This window comes from Loxodonta africana, chromosome 6 (assembly GCF_030014295.1).
Source record: "Loxodonta africana isolate mLoxAfr1 chromosome 6, mLoxAfr1.hap2, whole genome shotgun sequence".
Taxonomy (NCBI): domain Eukaryota; kingdom Metazoa; phylum Chordata; class Mammalia; order Proboscidea; family Elephantidae; genus Loxodonta; species Loxodonta africana.
Window position 1 is genome coordinate 88,323,693 of NC_087347.1, and position 26,222 is coordinate 88,349,914.

Sequence of the window (26,222 nt, forward strand, 5' to 3'; positions counted from 1 at the left end):
AGTTATTTTTAAACTGTTCATCTCATTCACCTCTATATTGAAATCATCACCAAACCTTGCCATTTTTTCCTTCAAAATGTCTCCTGAATTAGCCTTTTTTCTCTTCAGTCTTAGCACCACTTAGCTCTGGATCTTCATCTCCTCAGCTCTAGATAGCTATCAGAGTTCTCGATCAATTTTCTCATTTCTATTGTTATTTTCTCCCTCTCTTCTTTTGCTCCCTTTAAGCCAGCAGTCCACAAACTTTTGTCTCAAGACCCACTCCTAAAAATTATTGAGAAATTCAAAGATGTTTGGTTTATGTGGGTTATATATTTATCACTATTTTTATTGTGCTAGAAGTTAAAACTAAATTTAAAAAATACATATTTCATTTAACAGTAATAAAATACTACATGTTAAACATTTTTTAATGAAAATATATTTTCAATTACACAAGTTAATAAGAAGAATAATATTGTTTTACATTTTTGTAAGTATCTTTAATGTCTGATACAATAGAAGATAACTAAATTCTCATATCTGTTTCTGTATTTAATCTGTTGTGATATATTCTTTTGTTTGGAGCATGTGAAAAAAAAATGCAGCCTCAGACAAATAGGTAGTTGGGAAAAGGAGGAATCTTTTCACTTAATTACAGATACTCTTCTTTGGTACCTCACCAAGACTTCACAAGTGGCAATTTCAAAAAGGTTAGTTCCAATGTTGAATCTGAAACCGTACCAATGAACTACTTTCATTGTCATAGTAAAATCCAACAGTCTGTCTATACTTTGAATTAATCTTTTACCCATGCAACATTTTGTAACATCATGCATTGGGTCGTTTGAAAAACATTCATTTTATAGATCTTACAAATGTTGACACATTTTATTATATAATATCAAAATTTCATATTAATTAGTAGCACCAGAGATCTCAATTGAAAAGTCTAGTAAAATAATCAAAAGCTCAATGTGACAGATGCAAATTCCTCCAAACTCTCAAAAGGTCAGATTTTATCACTGGCAACAAATACTGTCAGGTTGTTGTTTGTTTTAAATTGAAGCGACAGGCTCATTTTTCTCCTTTCCAAAAAAATGTGAGCCAAATACCTAATTCTGAGTAACCACTGGCAGTCACTCTATCAAGGAAAAATGATGTCCCATGGCTAGGTCAGCTTGCAACTCGAACACACACACAAGTACTTTACTTGAGACAACCACCATATTTCAGCATGCAGACGTGCTGTATGCAGACTTCCATTTCAGCACACAGAATACGAGATTTAATATTCATTATTTTTAATGCTTCATTAAGGGCATTCTTTGGTAAGCTCTTCTTTCTGACCATGAGTGCACGTGGTGAAGAATCCAGTGAGCACTACGTAGAGATGGTGGCCTGCCTTGATGTGTACTAGACATCAGCAGTTTTACCCACAATTACTTTTGTACCATCAGTGCAATGTCAACACAGGAGAAATAGAAATAACTTCTCAGTATTATTACAAAAAGAAAACTGACCTCAGGAAATCCTGAGAGGGTCTTGGGAATGCCTAGAAATTCACTGCCCACACTCTGAGAACCTTTGTTTTCAGTATATCATTATGTTAAATTCCACCTTTTATTAAAAATAAATTCAACCACACTCACACACACCCCTCTCACCCTAATCTTTTATCTTCCCTTACCCACTCAACTTTTTTGGGGAAAAAAAGTGTCTATCCTCACCAGTTCATTTCCTTATCACCTACCTACAATTAAGTTGCCTTCGCAGTTCTACAGCCCTGTTAAACAGTCATTTTGAAAATCTATATCCCACCTCCTTCGATATCTCCCACATCCCTGTGATTTTTCTGTTGATTTTTGACCTTGCAAACCCTCTGTCCTACAAGGGAAAAAGTGTAACAGCCATAGGAGACATAATGGGAAAATCCACTGTTCCCAGAAAGCTGCAGTTTTATAGGTTCTTCTTTTACCCCATCACCAGTATTTCTTCCACCTCTTATCCACAGCTCCTAAGTAAAACACCAAAGTTTCTCAGTTCTCTTCTCTCATGACCTTTTTTCCCTAAACTAACTCACCTAATTTCATCATGTCACCTCCAAGCAAATGTTCCCCCGGTTTACATACTGAGCTCTTTCTCGAGCCCTGGTTTGAGTTTCCCACTACCTGTTGCCTAAGGTTTCCACCAGTACCTAAAACTCAACATGCGTAAAGCTGAATTCAAACTAAACTGTTCCTTCTCCCCCAGGGACCTTGTAATGCAGTCTCTCAAAGCCCTGAGATCATCATCTTAGTCTCTTTATGGCTCCCAGGTCCTTACAACTCAAGAATCTTCCAATTCCCTACCTCTTCCTTCCTGACCCTGTTCTAATTTGAGACCTTATTCTTTCCCTTGAATTACTCAAATCATTTTCTTTTTTAAATAATTTTTATTGTGCTTTAAGTGAAAGTTTACAAATCAAGCCAGTCTCTCACACAAAAACTTATATACACCTTGCTACATACTCCCAATTACTCTCCTCCTAATGAGACAGCTCGCTCCCTCCGTCCATTTCTCCAGCTTCTAAGCCCCTCTACCCTCTCATCTCCCCTCCAGGCAGGAGATGCCAACATAGTCTCAAGTGTCCACCTGACCCAAGAAGCTCACTCCTCACCAGCATCCCTCTCCAACCCATTCTCCAGTCCAATCCACGTCTGAAGAGTTGGCTTTGGGAATGGTTCCTGTCCTGGGCCAACAGAAGGTCTGGGGGCCATGACTACCGGGGTCCTTCCAGTCTCAGTCAGACCATTAAGTCTGGTCTTTTTATGAGAATTTGGGGTCTGCATCCCACTGCTCTCCTGCTCCCTCAGGGGTTCTCTCTTGTGTTCCCTGTCAGGGCAGTCATCCATTGTAGCCGGGCACCAGCTAGTTCTTCTGGTCTCAGGATGATGTAGTCTCTGGTTCATGTGGCCCTTTCTGTCTCTTGGGCTCATAATTACCTTATGTCCTTGGTGTTCTTCATTCTCCTTTGCTCCATATGGGTTGAGACCAATTGTTGCATCTTAGATGGCTGCTTGCTAGCATTTAAGACCCCAGATGCCACTCTTCAAAGTGGGATGCAGAACGTTTTCTTAATAGATTTTATTATGCCAATTGACTTAGATGTCCCCTGAAACCATGGTCTCCAAACCCCTGGCCCTGCTATGCTGGCCTCCAAAGCATTCAGTTTATTCAGGAAACTGCTTTTGGTTTAGCCCAGTTGTGCTGACCTCCCTGTATTGTGTGTTGTCTTTCCCTTCACCTAAAGTAGTTCTTATCTACTATCTAATTAGTGAATACCCCTCTCTCACCCTCCCTCCCTCCCCCTTCTCCTAACCACAAAAGAATGTTTTCTTCTCAGTTTAAACTATTTCTCAACTTCTTATAAATAGTGGTCTTATACAATATTTGTCCTTTTGCAACTAATTTCACTCAGCATAATGTCTTCCAGGTTCCTCCATGTTATGAAATGTTTCACAGATTCGTCACTGTTCTTTATCGATGCGTACTATTCCATTGTGTGAATACCGTAATTTACTTATCCATTCATCTGTTGATGGGCACTTTGGTTGCTTCCATCTTTTTGCTATCATAAACACTGCTCCAATAAACATGGGTGTGCATATATCCGTTTGCGTAAAGACTGTTATTTCTCTAGGATATATTCCAAGGAGTGGGAATGCTGGATCGTATGGTAGTTCTCTTTCTAGCTTTTTAAGAAAGCACCAAATCGATTTCCAAAGTGGTTTTACCATTTTACATTCCCACCAGCACTGTATAAGAGTTCCAATCTCTCCACAGCCTCTCCAACATTTATTAGTTTGTGTTTTTTGGATTAATGCCCCCTTTTTTTTTTTTTTTTTTTTACTGGAGTGAGATGGAATCTCATTGTAGTTTTGATCAAATCATTTTCTAATCAGTCTCTCTGATCTTAGTCTCTTTCCTACCCTATCCCACCCTACACTCTGTTGCCAGATAAATCTACAGCAGAGCTCCAATTAAGTCTTTCCCAGGCTCAGAACTGCCATCTATGGAACTCTCAGATTTATCACACAGCTTAGGTTAGTTAACACTACTTTTCCCTTATATTATAGTCACTCTATATACAGGTCCCCTACTAGTCTCTAAGGCTCCATGAAGAAAATATTTATGTTTGATAACCCAACTCAATAGCATTCAGCATTGGGACATTCGTAGCATAGAAATTTACGTAATTAATATCTATTTAAGGAAATGCACAATGAATGGATACCTTAGCTAGAGTCTGTCTTCCACAACACATGCTCCCCCTTCCCTACTTCTAACCTTTCTCCACTTTAAAAAAATCAAATGGTACATCATCACTCTAAGAAGCTGAAAGTTAAAAGATATTCCCAAAAGCAGGATAGAGGTTATCTCTTGGGGAAGGTATGATCAGGGGGAAATACACCATTATGTTTTATTTCTTAAACTGGGTGGTGGGCAGACAGGTGTCAATCTTTACGTCTTTTATATTCTCTACATCTTTTGAGTGTCTGAAACAGTCTGTCATAAAAAAAAGAATTCCAAATATATCTAGTAAATAATACTCCCCCCTTCCCAATAAGAAAGTTTTATATTTATTCTCTTGGTTCGTGTATGTTAGTTTTGCTAGCTAACCAGACTGCCAGAAAAAAAGTTTCATCATATTTTGAGATTGATCTTCATCAGGCAATGACTCACAAGACTAAAGCTTTCTCACCCCTCCCCATCAATTCTTGCTCAAGTAGCTAATGATATATTAAGCAAACCTAAATGGATTCAAAGAAGTATAGCTGTGAATCCTATTATAATTTAGTAATCCTCTCCAATTTATCTGGGTTTTTTTTTTTTTTTCCTTAAGGCAGAGATATTATTTTGTGGGTAAATGATTTTCTTCCACCTAAACAATATGTTGGTTAAGCAATAGGAACCTCATTTGTAAAGGGCCTACTCTACAGCACATACAGCTTTTGTTATGACTATTCAAGGGGAAAAAAAGGGGGGGGGGGTTTGTATATTGTTTGAGAATATTATTAAATCACTTTTTTTCCTAGAGTAGTAAATTAGAAAATGTTGTTTTTCAAAAATATTTAGAAATATTCAATAATGTGGAATGTCCTTTCCTAAAGATGTTTCCAGGCAAACTGAAACTTTAACAAACCTTTTTTGCTTACAACGAAAATGTTCATCTGCCCCATGTCCTCTTACTCACTTCCCATGGCTAAAATATGCAGATTATACATAAATACAATTATTTATAAATTAATAAATTTAAAGTACTCACTGATTTTGTTTTACTTTGATTTAAATTTTAAATATAGAGCTAAGAATCAAGATGTATGGAGCTACGCAGTCACCAAAGCGAAAGTGAGGCAGCTTAGTCTGGGAAGAATTTTTCAAACATTTAGAAAAAACTTGATATTTTGTAAGTCTATGTGAAATTTCAAAAGCATTTCACAAGAAACTGTTTTCAATAGAGTTTTATTAGTCTGGTGAATTCTGAAATGCTATTATCAACAGACCCCAAAAAGAATTAGAAACTTAAAGACACACATCATTTAGGAAAGCATACGACTAAATTTTAAATTAAAACGTATATAATGATGCTGATAGTAAACCCTAGAAATAAGGGTTTGTTTTAATCATGTATTTGTACTTGCAAACTCAATTATTTGTTTTAGTTAGCTCCAGCCTCCCCGTTAGGTTCAATGACCTGGACATAAAATTTACTTTTAATATGGCAGACTTAATTAACCCCATTGAAATGTAAAAGATTCCACAGGGATTACAAAACACACCACCCTTTTCCTAATTATCAAGTTCAATTTCGTTAGGAAATCGCCTCATCATCAACCAACACAAAGATAACTCCATGGGGCTTCTACCAACATCTTGGTTATTTTCAGGCATGGCCATGTGCCCACAAACACAAACTACATTCCTTTCCTGGAAACCTTTAAAAGGAAGGAAAAAAAAAAAAAAAAAACTAAAAAATGAAAATGCACTTGATTTCTTAGTTCTAGGCAAAAGGGAAACTTCTGGTCTTTATTCACTGTCCAGGGATGTTATAATTTCAGTCCATCCCAGAGACTGATGAGAAGTCTCTGGTCTCAAGAGTAAATGCACACACAAACCCCAGACTACTCCAGCAATACTGATCACTGCACTTGAATTTAGCTCTGGGTAGTGCAAATACTCGAGCATTTGGCTACTAACTGAAAGGTTAGTAGTTTGAAGCTACCCAAAGGCACATCAAAGAAAGGCCTGGCAATCTACTTCTGAAAGATCATAACCGCTGAAAACCCTAATGGAGCACAGTTAGACTCTGACACACAAAGGGTCGCCGTGAGTCAGAACTGACTCGATGACAACTGGTTTGTTTGTTTTCGGCACCAAATTATAGAGATGCCCCACACTCCCTATCCTACCCCACCCCACCCACCTACCCCCAAGAAAAATGGCCAATTCTGCCTTGGGCAAGGAGAGAAAAGTCTTCCACAATGGAAACCACATATAATCTGTTTTCTTTGCTCAATAAAAATCCTAAATTTCTCAACCCCAGGGAGAGTCTAAATCCTATACAGAACCTCAACAATACTCCCAGCCAGGGGGATGGAGTCTAGGTCAGTCAAACACCAGGGTATAACTGACCAGGACTCTAAAGGCTTTGGGGAATGGGTGGGGATAGAGATAATAGGTGTGGGCTTATTCTGAAATGGATAGACAGCTCTGTAAATTATGTAATTGATATTTACTTACAGAGGAAAAGGTTATTTTCCTTTCCACATCAAGAATAAAAATGAGAGAGGACAGGCCCATGGACAGACACCTGGTACACAAGTTTCACAACAGAGGCCTTGTGTATTAGTGAATGGTTGTCCTAAGCAAACACCATCGTGGATTCTCTTCTCTTCACCACCCCACACCTGGCACCCTGTTCCCATCTTAGCAGAAATCCTCTATATGTGAACCTTTTACCTAAACCAGAGAGGTAAAGGGTAGAATTTCTCATAACAAGATGCCTGCAATAGCACCTCTTCCCTGCCCAGAATTCCTAGCATCTGGCCCCATCTCTTGATCCACCCATCCCTAACTCCTCTTCTCTTCCTGGTTTTCAGCTTCTGCCAATCCCTCCCTCTCAGTTCATTTTTAGCCTTATTTTCATGACCAACCCTACTCCATTTTCTTCCCATATCCTACTTCATACTTACTCCCCACTATTCACTACCAGAAATAAAATCCAAACACAGAGGCTAGAACATAAGGGAACCGCCTCCCCTAACCACCAGCAGAGGGGGAGAGGAAGATACTAGGTATTCCAAAGCGGAAATGAGAACGAGTTTTTCTAAATTCTCTTTCAGAAAGACTATATAAATTTTTCTCTACATTGAGGGTAAAATAGGTTTCTCTATATAGGCCAGAGTTCCTAACCACGTCTCTATAGAAAAATAGGATGCAAGTTCAAAACACTCAAATTACGAGACCATAGCATTTGTGAGTTGAAGACTGCCTAGAAAGGAACAAACAGGTGAATTCTTGAATAGACTGAAAACAATAAAAGAGTTATTAATACATCTATGAAATGGTACAAAGTTCATAATGTCTGCTATACACATTTCCAGATACTGAATACAAAATATCTTCATTAAAAGGTTTTATCAATTTGGATTTTTTTTTGGGGGGGGGGCCTACTTCAATGTCCCCTAAAGGAAAAAGTTACATATTTAAAAAAAAAAAAAATTTTTTTTAAGTTATCAAATGCTTTTAAGAAAGCTAGTTATTATAAGCTTTATCCAGTTTCAGCTTTACAGGCAAAACTTGTTATTGAATATTCTGAAACAGTGCAATAGTTAAAAACAAAACAAAAATTCTTAGAAACAGTATACTTCCTGGCATTTCACGTCCCCAAACCCGAGTGGGTCAAAATTCAGAGGAAATAAGATTCAACCTTTAAACATTGCATATGTGCCCACTCAACTATTCCTACATTGGGTATCTAATTCCAAAAATTTACATTAGCTAAACAAATCTCTGTAACTGCCCAAAGAAAAAGCCTCCCAAATACATTCAGTTCAGCAAAGCATTCCTGTAAGAGGCACTCAAGTTTCCCTCTCAAATGAAGAGTGCCATTATGTAAAATCTTTAGAGAAAAAAAAATTACAGAAAACATATTCTTACCATTCTCACTGGGCTCTGGTGGCTTGGATACTTCTCTGAACGGGATTATAACTGCATCTCCAGGCACTCTGGGGCTTTCCACATACTTAGGCTTTCTGACGGGACCTGCAGTGGGAAAGATTTCGTGTGTCTAATTTTTTCCAGATGCAAACAAAGCTTCAGAATGTACAGTGTGTATCCTTACCAGAACCCAAATATGCCTAAAGGAAGAGCCAGCCCCTTCTCCTCCCTTACACACACACACACACACACACACACACGCACGCACACACACACACACCCGTTTCAGTACAGACACGATAACGTCCAGTCTGGGCTGCCAAATAAGAAGGGTCAGCTCAGTTTTGAGAATGTCAACTCTGACAAAAACAAAAGCTGCTCTTTTGCTGTGAAGTCTCTGCAGCTGTCTTCGGTGTATGTCAAGTAGGTGATTTTGACATGTTCAAACCTGGGCAGCATGTGGTTGAGAGCTCTTTATTCAGAATTTTTCTCTAACTGGGACAAAGACTATTTGGTTGCTTGGTATCTCCAAAGTCAGGAGGCAAGGATTACAAACAGCCAGCCTGTAATATCAACATGCTCTGAGCAGCCATATAACACAGGCATTTTATCAGACTGGTGACGCACAGTAATTGTGTGGGGCTGAGAAGATGACTGCTTTCATGGCAGCTCATACAATTGCCTTCAAAAAGGCACAGCAGCTAGTCCAGCAAGGGACTCAGGGACACAACAGACTGAGAGTCTTATCTTCCACCTCCCCCTAACCTCCACCCACTTATCATTAGAAAATCTGAAATTCTTAGTAAGACTGTATGGAACTCTCACACATTGCTGACACAAATATAAAATTGTGCAGCCACTTTGGAAAACAAGTTTAAATATATAGTTACCATGTGACCCAGCAATTCCACTCCTATGTGAACATATATTCATGTAAAAACTTGTATACAAATGTTCATAGCGGCATTATTCATAATATTTAAATGTTCTCTTGACAACAAAACATGTTGTTTCCATACAATGGAATATATTGGGCAACAAAAAGAAATGAAGGACTGAATCATGCTATAACATGGATAAACCTTGAAAACATCATGCTAAGTAAAACAACCAAGTCATAAAAGACCATATATTGTATGACTCCATTCGTATGAAAGGTCTGGAATAGGCAAATCTAGAGAGACAGAAAGTAGATCAATGGTTGCCAGGGGTTGGGGGGATGGGGGGGCACGATAGAGAGTTGGAGGTGATGGCTAAGGGGTATAGGGTTTTGGGGTGATCAAAATGTTCTAGAATTAGACTATGGTGACAGTCATACAGCCTTTGAATATACTAAGATCCACAGAATTTACACTGGTGAAATGGGTGAACTGTATGGTATGTGAATTATATCTCAAAAAAACTTTTAAAAAAGATTCTGCCTATTTCTTTCGAATGTTTCATTACATTATATTGTGGTCCAAAATCACCTGCTTGGTTTTCTTATACTTAAAGTGAGTTTTTTAATAAGGCGGTAGAGACAGTAAACATCCTACATCAGTAAAAGAACGAGTAGTAGAAAGAGTGCCAGGCAGCGGTCAACAGTTCTCCCCACCTCGCCCCGGAGCTACAGTCCTAACCTCTCAGAGCCTCAGCTCCATATGTCGCACAACGAAGAGGCGATTCTGGTGGACTTCGAGCAACCTTCTGTCTCAAGCACCTCATGCGTCTGAGAAATTCTGTTCAAACTATAGTTTATGGTGAGTGATGCTGCCATCTAAAGGTTTGCCACAAAAGTATCTACAACTACTATAAAAATAATCCAGTTCCCAGGCAGCTATAATGTACTACATCTTAAAATAAGCCACATTATCAAAGAGGCTTATAGTACTTTACAAATAAGGACATTATTTCAAACTCTAGAAGCCATGAGTTTTAAGTGATTAATGTAGTATTGGAGTCCTGGTAGAGCTCAGGCTGCTAACCAAAAGGTTGGCAGTTCAAATCCACCAGCCACTCCTTGGAAATCCTATGCGGCAGATCTACTCTGTCACTACAAGTTGGAATCAGCTCAATGGCAATGGGGTTTTTTAATGCAGTATTTAATCATATGGCTGTCTGCATAATTTATTTAACCCTGCCAGAAAGGGATTTTTTTTTAAGTGAAAATAGAATGATTACAAGGATAAAGGGAGGATATGTCCATAATGTAAGTGGAAAATATAGGCTATAAAAACAATATATAAAGAATGATTCAGACATTATTTGAAACATACATGTACCTACATAAAAAAAAAAAAAAAACATAGGAATATGCATAATGGGAAAAGATGGGGGGAGGGGGAGAGACTAAAATATTTGCTGTGGAGGAGACAGAAGGACCTGAATAGGGCAGACAGAAATGGAACCAAGACAAATATAAGAACCTGTCTACACTTCTGGTTTCCCACCTACTGATCGTGTTTTTACGCAATTAACGCGTGTTATACATTTTTTGCAAACTGTGCAACACCACCACATATTTTCATAAGCACACTATACCAATTTTTTTTTTTTTTTTTTAACATGTTGCTGGCTTCAGTTTCCATTTTTTTCTGTCCAATGGATTTAATGTTACCAGGATAAAACTGATCTCATGGAAACTTCATTTAAGGTAAATATTTTCCGAAACAAACACAAGACATTGGCACTAATAAGACATAATTAGGCTGTGAGATAAGCAGACCTAACACAGCTTAGAGGAGCCCTTGTGACACAGTGGTTAAAGTGCTCTGCTGCCAACCAAAGGGTCATCAGTTTGAATCTGCCAGCCACTCCACAGGAGAAAGATGTAGCAGTCTGGTTCCATGAAGATGTACAGGCTTGGAAATCCTATGGGGCGGTTCTACTCTGCCTTATAGGGTCACTATGAGTCGGAATTGACTAGATAGCAGTGGGTTTGGCTTGGTTTTAACATAGCTTAATAGTTTCTCTTAAGATGATCTAATAAGGTTTTCACATTCAACTGCTGAGCCAAGAGGTATTAAGTATCGGTTTTGCTTTGTTTACGCCTCCAATTAAAAGCCAGAAGATGACTGTGATAATTATGTCAACATAGGTGAATCGAGATTCTTATTGATAGGTACTAGCTACTTGAGGCCATTTATGCCAGTGCAGGCTTTGCTTTGTTTATTTACTCTTTCGATTGATAGCCATGATTTATGGACAGGCTTCAATAGATTCAAGGTTCTAATTGATGACTCAAAAGCAATGAGGATATAATTATCAACTTAAATTAATAGAAACAAGCACACAGTTTCAATTGTTTATTTTCTAATTACTGAGGTACTACCAAACTTGATTCATGACTTCTTGACCATGGCTTAGAGTTTTATTATATAAATATGATCAAAAGTAACATTTTTGGATTATTGAATGAGGGTGAATGAGGCTGAAATTCACCTCTGAAAATGTTACAAGACACGTATGCTATATGCATGGGCACGCTATGCCGGAACTTTTTTTTTTTTTTAACATAATTTTGACATTTTGGCAAGTTATATGTGTGTCACGTTATTTCCGTGAGTATACTATCTGTGAAAAATACGGTACTCCTTATGGGAAAGTGGATCACTAGCATCCTTGTCCCTTTCATCTGCTCTCTTCCACTCAAAAGACTCAGGGGAGGAAAAATCCTTTATTATTATCGTCCAATGACAATGACCGGCAGCCATATCACTGCCCTAGAGATACCTATAAGTTTCTGCTCACCATACTTTTTCAGGGTACAGTAACAGCAAATCTCTTCAGAACTAAGTTCCAAACCACCCAATTCCATACATAAAACACCCTCCAAAAATATTCTCTAATGGTAAGTACTTTCTTAAAGTGTGGGCTATTTCACATGAAAGTACAATGGTTATTATGAATCACTGGACTATCATCACCCAGGGCTTTGGAAAGCACCAATGCCCATCTGTTTAAAAGTCTATATTTAACCCCAAGTGTAAGGCCCCGGGACACTCTGTTAGCTCTGTAATGAAGTCACACCTGAGGTTGACCCTTCATCCAAAGATTAGGCAGGCCCATAAAGCAAAACAGGACTAAAAGGGCACACCAGCCCAAGGGCAAAGACTAGAAGGCAGGAATGGACAGGAAAGCTGGTAACAAGGAACCCAAGGTCGAGAAGGGGAGAGTATTGACATGTTGTGGAGTTGGTTACCAATGTTGCAAAATAATATGTGTACTAATTGTTTAATGAGAAGCTAGTTTGTTCTGTAAACCTTCATTAAGGACAATAAAACTAAATTAATTAATAACAGTCTGTATTTAATCATCTGCACTTATATTCTATTCAGAGGTCAATTACTAACTATAAGAAATACTAGACACTGAGGAGTGACGCTGTTAAGAGCAGGGTCTCTGGAGCTGGGCAAATCTAGGTTAAATACTACTCTTCTTCCCCACTTTAGCTGGGAAACCATGGACAAGTTATTCAACCTACCCCAGCCTAAGCTTCCATATTTAAATTAGTGATAATGACCAGAGTACCTATCCCATGGGTTATGCACGAGGAGTAACTAAGATAGTGCAACCAAAATGGTTACCTCAGATCCTGCCTGCTAGTATAATAAACATTCAGCGAATCATTATTATCATTAAGCAGCTCTAAAATGGTGGCAAAAATTCCTGAGAATTTCAGACTCACAGTTGGCAAAGGGAAGCCACTAAAGATTTCTATACGGAGCAGTAGGAATGAATACACATTTTGGAAAGGCCAATTTGTCCACAGTGTGCAGGGTGGGGCACATAAGGGAGAGCCTGGAGGCAGAGCAGCCTGCAGACTACAGCAGTGGTCTCGGCTAGAGGTGGCTTTAGTTCCGCACACAGTTGGATGATCTCAACCAGAATAGAACCCGTGGGCCTAAGTATGTCCCAGAGCTAAATAATGAGTAAGTGAGCTCCTGCTATAAGGGGAAAACCATGAGAGCACTGAGAACAGGACAATCTGATTCCTAGGCTTAGTATGGTGCCTATCACAGCAAACAGTAATGTTAGATATGAAACGAGCCTAAGAATGTACCAAAGTAAAAACCCTGGCCCAGATGGCTTCACTAGAGAATTCTACCAAATGTTCAGAGAAGAGCTTATACCAGTACTACTCAAGCTATTTCACAACATAGAAAAGGGATACTTCTGAATTCATTCTATAAAGCCAGTACAACCTTAATACCAAAACCAGGCAAAGACGCCACACAAAAAAGAAAATTACAGACCAATATCTCTCATGAATATAGATGCAAAAATTCTCAACAAAATTCTAGCCAATAGAATTCAGCATCATATCAAAAAAATGACCAAGTTGGATTGATACCAGGTATGCAAGGATGGTTCAACATTAGAAAGTCAATCAACATAATCCACCACATAAATAAAAGAATCACATGATCACCTCAATAGACGCAGAAAAGGCATTCAACAAAGTCCAATACTTATTCCTGATAAAAGCTCTCAATAAAATAGATATGGAAGGGAAATTCCTCAACATAATAACGGACATCTACAAAAAGCAACAGCCAACATCAGTTTTAATGGAGAGAGGCTGAAAACATTCCCCTTGAGAACAGGAACAAGAGAAGGACGCCCTTTATCACCACTCCTATTTAACATTGTGTTGGAAGTCCCAGCGAGAGCAAAAAGGCAAGAAAATAAATAAAGGGCATCCAGATTGGTGATGAAGAAGTAAAACTGCCCCTATTTGTGGATAATATACTATAGAAAACCCAAAAGACTCCATGAGAACAGTACTAAAATTAATAGATTCAGCAGAGTAGCAGAACGTAAGACAAAACATACAAAAATCAATTGGATTCCTAAACACCAACAAAGAAAATGAAGAAAAGGAAATCAGGAAAACAATACCATTTACAATAGTCCCTAAAAAATAAAAATACTTAGGAATAAATCTAACCAGGGATGTAAAAGATCTATACAAAGAAAACTACAAAACGCTGTTGCAAGAAATCAAAAGAGATCTACATGAATGGAAAAACATACCATGCTCATGGATAGGTAGACTCAACATTGTGAAGATGTCAATTCTACCCAAAGCAATCTACAAATACAATGCAATCTTGATCCAAATACCAACGCCATTCTTTAAAGATATGGGAAAAGTAATCATTAACTTCACGTGGAAAGGGAAGAGGCCCCAGATAAGTAAAACACCACTGAAGAAGAATAAAGTAGGAGGACTCACACTACCAGACCTCAGAACTTACTATACAGCTACAGTAGTCAAAACAGCCTAGGGGTACTGGTGCAACGACAGATACACTGATCAATGGGACAGAATTGAGAACCCAGGTGTAAATCCAAGCATCTACGGTCACCTGATCTTTGAGAAGGGCCCAAAGTCCATCAAATGGGGAAAGACTCTCTTTTTAACAAATAGTGCTGGCAAAACTGGATGTCCATCTACAAAAAAAGAAACAAGACCCATACTTCACACCATACACAAACACTAACTCAAAATGGATCAAAGACCTAAATATAAAACCAAAAACTATAAAGATCATAGGAGGAAAAATAGGATCAGTGCTAGAGGCCTTGACACATGGCATTAACCAGATATAAACCATAACTAACAAAACAAAAACTCCAGAAGATAAGCTAGCTAACTGGTAGCTTCAAAAAATCAAACATTTATGCTCATCAAAAGACTTCACCAAAAAGAGTAAAAAGAGGACCTACAGATTGGAAAAAAATTTTTGGCTATGGCACATCCGACAATTGTCTAATCTCTAAAATCTACAGGAAAATCCAATACCTCTACAAGAAAAAGACAAATAATCCAATTAAAAAATGGGCAAAGGAAATAAAAAAAAAAGGGAAAGACGACATTCAAGTGGCTAACAGGCACATGAGGAAATGCTGGCGATCACTAGCCATTAGAGAAATGCAAATCAAAACCACAGTGAGATACCATCTCATGCCAGCATTACTGGCACAATCCAAAAAAAAAAAAAAAAAACAGGAAATAACCAATGTTGGAGAGGCTACGGGGAGACTGGAACTCTTACGCACTGCTGGTGGGAATGCAAAATGGTACAACCATTTTGTAAAATAATACGGTACTTCCTTCGAAAGCTGGAAATAGAAATATCATATGAATCAGCAATCCTACTCCTAGGAAGATATCCTAGAAAAATAAGAGCCATCACATGAATAGACAAATGCACGCCCAAGTTCATTGTAACTGTATTCACAATAGCAAAGAGATGGAAACAACCTAGATGCCCATCAACAGATGAATGGATAAGTAAACTATGGTACATACACACAATGGAGTACTACGCAACTATAAAGAACTAAGATGAGTCAGTGAAGCATCTCACAACATGGGTGAATCTGGAGGGCATTATGCTAAGTGAAATAAGTAAATCACAAAAGGACAAATGTATGAGACCACTATTATAAAAACTCATGAAAAGGTTTAAGGATAAAAAAAGAAACAATCTTTGATGGTTACGAGGGAGGGGAGGCATAGGGATGGAAAAACACAAAATAGACAATAGATAAGTGGTAACTTTGGTGAAGGGTAAAAACAGTATACAATATTGGGGAAGCCAGCACAACTTGGTCATGGCAAGACAAGGTCATGGAAACTCCATAGACACAAAGTCCCTGATGAACTGAATTACTGGGTTGTGGGGACCATGGTCTCGGAGAACATCTAGCTCAACTGGTGTAACACAGTTTATAAAGAAGTGTGCTACATTCTACTTTGGTGAGCAGCGTCTGTGGTCTTAAAAGCTTGTGAGCAGCCACCTAAGATACTCCACTGGTCTCATTCTGTCTGGAGCAAGGGAGAATGAAGAAAACCAAAGACACAAGGGAAAGACTAGTCCAAAGGACTAATGGAACACAACTACCACAGCCTCCACCAGACTGAGTCCAGCACAACCAGACAGTGCCCAGCTACCATCACCAACTGCTCTGATAGGCATCACAATAGAGGGTTCCGTACAGAGCTGGAGAAAAATATAGGACAAAATTCTAACACTCTCTCTCTCACACACACCACATACACACACACACACACACAAAGACCAGACTTACAGGTCTGACAGAGACTGGAGAAACCCCAAGAGTATGGCCCCTGGACACCCTTATAGCTCAGTAATGAAGACACTCCTGAGGCTCATCCTTCAGCCAAAGATTAGATAGGCCCATAAAACAAAACGAGGCTAAGCGGCACACCAGCCCAAATGCAAGGACAAGAAGGGGGGAGTACTGACAGTGGAGTTGGCAACCAGTGTCACGAAATAACATGTGTATTAATTATTTAATGAGAAACTTGTTTGCTCTGTAAACCTTTACCTAAAGTATGATAAAACATATATATATACACACACACACACCAAAGTAAAAAAACAAACATGTACTCAAAGGACATAATAGTCTTGTTGTTGTTGCTATAAGCTGTTGAGTTGATTCTGAGTCACAGCGACCCTATATGACAGAGGAGAGCTGCTGTATGGGGTTTCCTAGGCTTTTAATCCTTATAGGAGCAGATTGCCAGGTCTTTTCTCCCATGGAGCTATCGGGTAGGTTTGAACCCCCAACTTTGTGGTTAGCAGCTGTGCTCTTAACCAGTGTACCACCAGGGCTCCATATGCTGGTTTTATATACATCAATTCATTTGATTCTAATAACTTTGGGAGAAAAGCACTATTTCCCTCATTTTTTAAGTCAGGAAACTGAAACTATGCAATTTGCTCTTGGTCACACACATGGGGAAGCAGGCATCTAAACCCTTGTTTGTGCAGTTTCAAAGTCCATGCACTAAACCACCACTCAGCACTTATAAAACCATGAAATATGGATTAAACATACAATTCTAGAAATAGTAAGGGCTGGAACCTTCTACCATCCAATCATCTTGGTTGTACAGTCAGCAAATCTTTTGTTCATATTCATTTGTCTCTGATTTACTCTAACTTTTATTGGGAGTTGAAATATTATAAAGGGAACATAAACAACTGCTCTCCAGTGTGATCCTTTTATTTAAATTGCTTTTCACAGCTGACCGTCATACACTATAAAAAAAACTAAACAAGATAAATTTATAATCATTAAGGTTTTATTCTTTTCTCTCCTCAATCACTCATTAGAGAATTTGTGAGCATTTTCCATTAGGCATAGCACACAAACACAAACCCGCCTGCCTCCACTTCCTTTCAAAACACCATTAAAATTGTAGTAAAGGGATTAAAGAGGGACCAATGGAATAGGAAGACAACAGGCAAGGAACCAAACTTCTCAAGATGGGAAACAGATGGCCGAGGAGCAGTGGCCTGAGCAAAGCAGAAAAGGTTAGTGCTGAGGGTTCAGGAAAAAGCCTCTATGAGGCACTGGTGGTTCAGTGGTAGATTCTTCACCTTCCATGCAGGGAAACCAGGGTTCAATTCCCAGCCAATGCACCTCATGCACAGGCACCACCCGTGTGTCAGTGAAGGCTTGCATGTTGCTATGATGCTGAACAGGTCTCAGCAGCACTTCCAGACTAAGATGGACTAGGAAGAAAGGCCTATCGATCTGCTTCAGGAAACCAGCCAAAAAAAACTCTTAAGGGTTACAACCACCCAAGCCACAACCAATCATGGGGATGGCACAGGACTGGCCAGTGTCTTGTTCTATTGTGCACTGAACCACCATGAGTCGGGAGCCAACTCAACTGCAGCTAACAACAACAGAGCCTCGGAAAGTCTCAGATACCACTGTAAGCAGAGGTACAAGTGGGGCCAAACACAGAATGACCAGATGAAAATCTATTTAAGGAAGACGAGTTAGAACCCTCTGCCCCCAAAGTCCCTTCCCAAGCTAGGAAACATCCCCTCCCTCCTCATCCTGGAGGTTGGGTGTATTCTGGGAAAAGCTTGAATTCCAAGACCATAGATATTTGCAAGCTAAACTCTTGAGTACTAAACTAAAAGACTAGAATTAAGAAAAAAATTCTATATGCAGCCTATTGAGTCCCAAGGTGAATGCCCCACCCCCCAGTCAGCTGTGAGAACACTGACAGCCAAGCCGTACACTGTGGCAGGAAGAGACTAGATGATTTCTCTCTGTAGAAGCTCACCAAGAAATAAAGATCTATAAGTAATCACTGTTAGGAGACCCAAAGAAATGGTGGGATCCCTGACCAATCATGCTACAGCAAAACCTGCCCTCAAAACACACGCATACACATACCTCTCAACCATCTCTTCAGCACCTCATGCTTATACACAAACTAGGATCACCAGGCAGTGGAGGAAAGACTCTAACCTTACCTAAAAGGCTGTGACCAAAACAGGTTAAAAAGAAATCTCAGAAAATGAAGGAATACCTTCCAGAGAAGTAAGGTTGTCTTAGTTATCTAGCGCTGCTATAACAGAAATACCACAAGTAGATGGCTTTAACAAACAGAAATTTATTCTGTCACAGTCTAGGATGGTAGAAGTCCAAATTCACAGTGCCAGCTTCAGGGGAAGGCTTTCTCTCTCTGTCTGCTCTGGTGGAAGGTTGTGTTATCAATCTTCGCAGGTCAAGGAGCTTTTCAGCACAAGGATCCTGGGTCCAAAGGACATGCCATTCTCCTCGTTCTTGTTTCTTAGTGGTATGAGGTCCCATGTCTCTCTGCTTGCTTCTCTCTTTTACGTCTCAAAAAAGATTGACTGAAGATACAATCTAATCTTGTAGATTGAGTATTGCCTCATTAGCATAACTGCCTCTAATCCTGTCTCATTAACATCATAGAAGCAGGATTTACAACACATAGGAACATCATATCAGATGACAAAATGGGAGACAATCACATAATACTGGGGATCACAGCCTAGCCAAGTTAACACACATTTTGGGTGGACACAATTCAATCAGTAACAGGGGTATCTCATCCATTACACAGGAAAAGAATGCTATGACCAGGGCCTTCAGTTCAGAGTCCATGCTATGTTCTGTTCAGCGAACTCTGGCTGCAGAGAGGACAAAAGGTGGCCAGACCAGTTACAAGCATCTATTGATGCTACAACCTCTAAGGCTTAGCTGTCCAGCATCTTTCTACAGTTACAGTTTCTCTCTCTCTCTCTGAAGAACATTCCCAGGCACAAGCTACTTTCAAGTAAAATAATTTCTCCCATCACATAAAACAAGTGCTACAGAGTTAATTTCCCCAAATTAACAAAAATGTAATAAACCAAAAGAAAACCAAACCAGTTGCTGTCGAGTCAACTCCAACTCACAGCAACCCTATAGGGTAGAGTAGAACTGCCCGTAGGGTTTCCAAGGAGCACCTGGTGAATTCTCATTGCCGAACTTTTGGTTAGCAGACAAACTCTTAACCGCTGTGTCACTAAGGCTCCTGAAAATGTAATACTACATAACAATTACCCAGAAAGCATAGCACTAGTTATGTTTCAAGGCAAGAGGCTATTAAAAAAAAAAAGACAAAACTTTCTAGTATTAACTTGAAAATCAACTCATCTACAAGCTGATGTGTTTCTCTGTCATGGCCGCCCCACCTCCCAGTTACTTCTGGTCAGCTGATCCAGGCGTTGGTATTAAAGCAGTTTTTCATGTTTTAAGGGTTACCCGGGCGACATTTATTTTTTAATGGTAAACATATATGTAACAATACATCTGACATTTCAACAACCTTCACATGTACAGTTTGGTGGTATTAATTACATTCATCATGTTCTTCAACCATCACTAGGGGTCTTTGTGAAATACAGGTTCTGATGTACTAGGTCTGGGTGGGACCACAGACCATACTCTGGTGGCAAGGGTATCAAGTATGCAGAGCAGAGGCCACATGCAGGGCCTCTAAGGAAGACGGCACCCTCCTGTCTAAGTGGGGTCTGATGGCCTTGGTTGAGTGTCTTCTTGCCTGGTTTACAAGATTTAAGATATACAGGGACTGTTCTTGATTACAAATTAAACTCATTTCTTCCTTTCCTCATTCCAATCTCTCTTACTCTCGACCATGTGTTATAGGGGAAGGGGGCTCTCAAAGTTAAAGACAATGGGCTCTTAAGGTTAACAGATACACAAAAGGTGCCAAACAGAAGGTAAACAGCCATCAGCTTTCAGGTGCTAAATACACACCTTGCAAATGAATAACTCCTGCCAGCTCCGTTAATGTATATAAGGGGCCTGTGTCAGTCTGGGGAGAAGAGGCAATCCCCCCTTAATCGCTCTAGGCTACAACCTCCTCCCCACTCAGTATTCCGCCTCTATGTAAATTCCTAAATACGCTTTTCCCCGTGGCCAGTTTTCTACTCCTTTTTTGACATTTTAATCACACAGCTATTTTGCTCCTTAAGAAATTGCCAAATAAGGAATACTTTTTTTTAAATGACATTAGAAATAAACCAAATGGGGCTTTATCTCCAGGCAGTGAAAGAGAGAAGGGCAGGGGTTACTTTCCATTTCTGACTGTTTCAGTTAAAAATAATCAGATATAGATGAAAGCAATATTTGGGACGCAGAACACCTGAGGCTACTGATTGCATTTAAAGCAGATCTGACCGTTTTCACGACATCTGGAGACTATGAAAAGTGACACCTTCTGTTACCAATCATTTTAGAAATTTTTAGCATCATGAACTTTCCTAGTACAGGATCCTGTCAGTTTTATCTGGTCTAGGTTTTCAGTTCACACTGGGAAGTGTTCACAACAAGATGAGAAAAATAAAAAGAAAATAGGTTTGAGGATTCTTTTGTGGGGTGGGGATACCTTTATCACTAAAACAAATGTCATTGAATAGCCAATTCCAAATGGTAAACTTTGGTGAACTATCAGATCGCAGGTTTGAATTTTAAAGAGCAAGACACCTGGATAGAGCATTCAAAGTGTGACCCCGTCTTCCTTTATGTAACCCAAAAATGAAAGTGCCGGAGGAGAAAGGAGGAGACCTAATTTGGAAATGGGGAAGAGAAAGACATGGACGAAATTCAAGGCCTAAAGGGAGAGCTCTGTAGCAGGTACCTGGGCTTGACTCTGCAGTTTTGTCCCTTCCTAGAGTTGAGGCTGGGCTGGTGAGCTGGCAGGGCTGCCCACAAACCCAATCTATAAGGACCAAAGGCCTCTTGGAGGGTTCATTCTGAGGATAGAAGGAGCCAGACAATGAACTGGCCCTGTTAGAAAGCACTGGCCAAAAAAAAAAAAAAAAAAAGAAGAGGGCAATTTCAAGCACAGCGTGGTGTCCATCACTTGCATTTCTCTTATGAGAAGGAGGGCTATAAACAAAAACCTAAAATGCTGCTTGAAATGGCTCTAATCCAGGTAATGATGAACGGTAGCTCTGGCCTTGGGTGCTGAGTGGTGATGCAGAGCAAGGCATCAGGAGAGAAGTGTACCAGCTGCCTCGGCAGCAGAGGTTTCCCTGAGCACGTGTGAGATATTCCTGGGGACTTCCAGAAACTTCCAGAAACACTTTTGCAGGAGTGTGGGCCTTGTGTAAAAAGATGAGGGCACCAAGCCAGTGCAATCTGAGTTATCACTACTAATGTGACCTCCACACCTAAAGGAAGGTGAGGTCTGGGGAAATTCAGACTGCAACTCTGTGGAAGATACAAAGTAGAGAGAAAATGAATGAAGTATGAAAGTTACCTGACACCACTCTTAATAGGCCCCCTTTAAGTTCTTTAAAATGCTTTAAAAAAAAGTACTCTGGGAAGGGTGAACAGCCTTTATTCATGCATTATCCAGTCACTCATAAAGCACTAACCGAACCGAACCTGTTGCCCTCGAGTCAATTCCAACTCACAGTGACCCTATAGGACAGAGTAGAACTGCCCCATAGAGTCTCCAAGGAGTGCCTGGTGGATTTAAACTCCGGACTTTTTGGTTAGCAGCTGTAGCACTTAACCATTACACCACCAGGGTTTCCATCATAAGACACTATGAAGACATAAATGAACATTGATATTAAGGTGCTTAGATCTAGGAGGAAAACAGTATATCCAAATGGAGCCATGCTCCTTTCAATAAAGCATCATTAAAATAAATATTGACAGAAATTTTCAAGTCTTAGTTTGTAGCCTGCAGGTTTACAGTAGTATGAGTATAATAAAATCATAGCACACAATACACCCTGGTACTGTTCCCCCTTTTTTCCAGTGTTCTTTAATCTATGTTGATGTTCATACCCTGTACCTGTCTTAGTCATCTATTGCTGCTATAACAGAAATACCACAAGTGGACCGTTTTAACAAAGAGAAATTTATTCTCTCACAGTCTGGTAGGCTAGAAGTCTATATTCAGGACACCAGCTCCAGGGGAAGGCTTTCTCTCTCTGTCAGCTCTGGGGAAAAGTCCTTGTCATCAATCTTTCCCTGATCAAGGAGTTTCTCAGGCACAGGGACCCGAGGTCCAAAAGACTCACTCTGTTCCAGTACAGCTTTCTTGGTGGTATGAGGTTCCCTACTCTCTGCTCCTTTCTGTATCTCTTGTAAGATAAAAGGTGGTGCAGGCCATGCCCCAGGAAAACTCCCCTTACACTGGATCAGGGATTTGACCTAAGCAAGGGTACTGCATCCCACCCTAATCCTCCTTAACATAATTGAATCTTGCCTTATTAACCACAGGCAGAGATTAGGATTTACAATACATAGGAAAATTACATCAATCACAAAATGGAAGACAACAGGTCAGCACAACTGGACTAAACTAAAAGCAGTTTCCTGAATAAATTGAACGCTTCAAAGGCCGGCATAGCAGGAGCGGGGGTTTGGGGACCATGGTTTCAGGGGACACCTAGGTCAACTGGCATAATAAAATCTATTAAGAAAACATTCTGCATCCCATTTTGGAGAGTGGTGCCTGGGGTCTTAAACGCTAGCAAGCGGCCATCTAAGATGCGTCAATGGGTCTCAGCCTACCTGGAGCATGAAGAACACCAAAGACACAAGGTAATTATGAGCCCAAGAGACAGAAAGGACCACATAAACCAGAGGCTACAACAGCCTGAGACCACAAGAACCAGACGGTGCCTGGCTACAATGGATGACTGCCCTGACAGGGAACACAACAGAGAACCCCTGAGGGAGCAGGAGAGCAGTGGGATACAGACCCCAAATTCTCATTAAAAGACCAGACTTAATGGTCTGACTGACACTAGAAGGACCCCGGAGATCATGGTGCTCAGACCTTCTGTTGGCCCAAGACAGGAACCATTCCCAAAGCCAACTCTTCAGACAGGGATTGGACTGGACTATGGGATAGAAAATGATACTAGCGAAGATTGAGCTTCTTGGATCAAGTAGACACATGAGACTATCTTGGCATCTCCTGTCTGGAGGGGAGAGGGGAGGGCAGTGGGGGTCAGAAGCTAGCTGAATGGACACAAAAATAGAGAGTGGAGGGAAGGAGTGTGCTGTCTCAGAGTGAGTGCAATTAGGAGTATATAGCAAGGTATATATAAATTTTTGTATGAGAGACTGACTCGATTTGTAAACTTTCACATAAAGCACATTTTTTTTTTTTTTAAAAAAAAAGGACAACCGCACAATACTGGAAATCATGGCCTAACCAAGTTGACATATTTTTGGGGGACTCAATCCATGACAGTATGTAATTGTTTTTATATGTTAAAGTACCGAAAACAAACAAACAAACCGATCGCCGTGGAGTCAATTCTGACTCATAGCAATCCTACAGCACAGAGTAGAACTGTCCATAGTTTCCAAGGAACGCCTGGTAGATTCTAACTGCTGACCTTTTGGTTAGCAGCTGTAGCACTTAACCATTACGCCACCAGGGTTTCCTGTTAAAGCACAGGAATATATTAATTCACTTTTTTTATTTAGCCAACAAGTATCTATTGCACGGCCACTGTGCATCAGGCACGAGAGTGAGAACAACAAACAGCTCTCTGGAAGCTCACAGCTGAGAGGGCAAGAATCTTTATTACATTGTCTGAATTTCATTTCAAGGCATTTCAGCATAAACACTGTGGTATAAATGTGTCAACTGGCTTTAGTCTCTCAGTAGAAGCAATTAGTTGTCAATCTGGAATACACACGCCAGGAGGAGTAGTTAGCTAGCTTTTAATCAAAAGACCACACTCAAGAGACTGCTACTGCAAGCCAGTCAGCGAGCTATTCTTATTACCAATCAGCACCAAGGTTTTGTTAATTAGCATATTGGATGTTAGAAATGGTCTTTCATTGGTTAAATAACTGATTGTTAATCAATATAATGGCGGTTGGAAATTTATGACATTTGAGACAAGGAGACTGACGAGAACTCTTGCAGAGGCACCCCGGTCCTTGTCTGACCCAGGTATACAAATCTATCGTTGCTGCTCTTGTTAGGTGCCGTCGAGTTGGTTCCAGTTCATAGCGACTCTACGCACAACAGAATGAAACACTGCCTGGCTCTGCGCCATCCTTATAATTATTGCTATGCTTGAGCTCATTGTTGCAGGCACTGTGTCAATCCACCTCACTGAGGGTCTTTCTTCCTCTTTTCCACTCACTCTGTACTTCGCCAAGCATGATGTCCTTCCCCAGGGACTGATCCCTCCTGACAACATGTCCAACGTATGTAAGATACAGTCTTGCCATCCTTATTTCTAAGGAGCGTTCTGGTTGTACTTCTTCCAAGACAGGTTTGTTTGTTCTTTTGGCAGTCCACAGTATATTCAACATTCTTTGCCAACACCACAATTCAAAAGCGTCAATTCTTCTTCGGTCTTCCTTATTCGTTGTCCAGCTTTCACGTGCATATGATGCGAATGAAAATATCATGGCTTGGGTCACACGCACCTGAGTCTTCAAGGTGACATCCCTCCTTTTGAACACTTTAAAGAGGTCCTTTGTAGCAGATTTACCCAATGCAATGCATCATTTGATTTCTTGACTGCTGTGTCCATGGCTGTTGATTGTGGATCCAAGTAAAATGAAATTCTTGACCACTTCAATCTTTTCTGTTTATCATGATGTTGGCTCATTAGTTCAGTCGTGAGGATCTTTGTTTTCTTTATGTTGAGGTGCAAGCCATACTGAAGGCTGTGGTCTTTGATTTTCATGAGTAAGTACTTCAAGTCCTTTTCACTTTCAGCAATCAATATTGTGTCATCTGCATAACACGGGTTGTTAATGAGTCTTCCTCCAATCCTGATGCCCCGTTCTTCTTCATATAGTCCAGCTTCTTGGATTATTTGCTCAGCACACAGATTGAATAGGTATGGTGGAAGGATACAGCCCTGACATACACCTTTCCTGACTTTAAGCCAATCGGCATCCCCTTGGTCTGTCCGAACAACTGCCTCTTGATGTATGTAAGGTTCCTCACAAACACAATTTCCTCAGAAATCTAGGACCCTCAGAATGGTACCCTAGGCTTGACAAGTAAATGGTTCCATGACCAGCTGCTGATTCTTAGCCCGTTTATTCAATCAAATACTAATCTGGGTGCTCCTCTGAAGAGACTTTGCAGATGGAATTAAAATTACCAATCAACTGACCATAAAACAGGGAGATTGTTTTGGATTATCTGGATGGGTCCAATGTAATCAATCACTTGCACTCTTAAAAGCAAAACAGGAAAACAGAGAGCTGGGCAGAGGAGAGGTGAGGCATAAGGGGAGGTCAGAAAATTCAAAGCATGAGAAGGATTCACCACTTCTGTCTGGACTAGATCTTTGGCTGGCTTTGAAGATGGAGGACGGGGTCACTAACAAAGAAAGGCAGACTTCCAGAAGCTGTACTCAATCTCCAGTTGACGGCCAGCAAGGAAACGGGTACCCAGCCCTACAGCTACATGGAATTGAATTCTACCAATTTAAATGAGTTTGGAACTGTTTCATCCCCTGAGTCTTCTGAAAAAAACACAGCCCTGCCACCCACTGATTTTGGCCTTGTGAAATCCAGAGCAGAAAGCCAGCTGACACAACACCGGGACTAACTTCTGATTTACTGGCTGTGAGATCACAAATTTGTATTGTTTTAAGCTGTTATGTTTGTAGTGACTTATCAGGACAGAAGTAGAAAATTAATACAGGGTTGTTGGAACACAGACTCTAAAAGGA

At 40.1% G+C, this 26,222-nt stretch overlaps 1 protein-coding gene across 1 annotated transcript in view; it reads right to left on the bottom strand.

Moving 5' to 3' along the window:
• The window catches only part of TANC1 (tetratricopeptide repeat, ankyrin repeat and coiled-coil containing 1), a 304,559-nt gene that overhangs the window by 94,602 nt on the left and 183,735 nt on the right, over nt 1-26,222 (bottom strand). Inside the window, exon 5 of the mRNA XM_003406004.4 lies at nt 8,182-8,286. Coding sequence (XP_003406052.2) covers nt 8,182-8,286 — 105 coding nt within the window. The remainder of the gene's footprint in view (nt 1-8,181; nt 8,287-26,222) is intronic.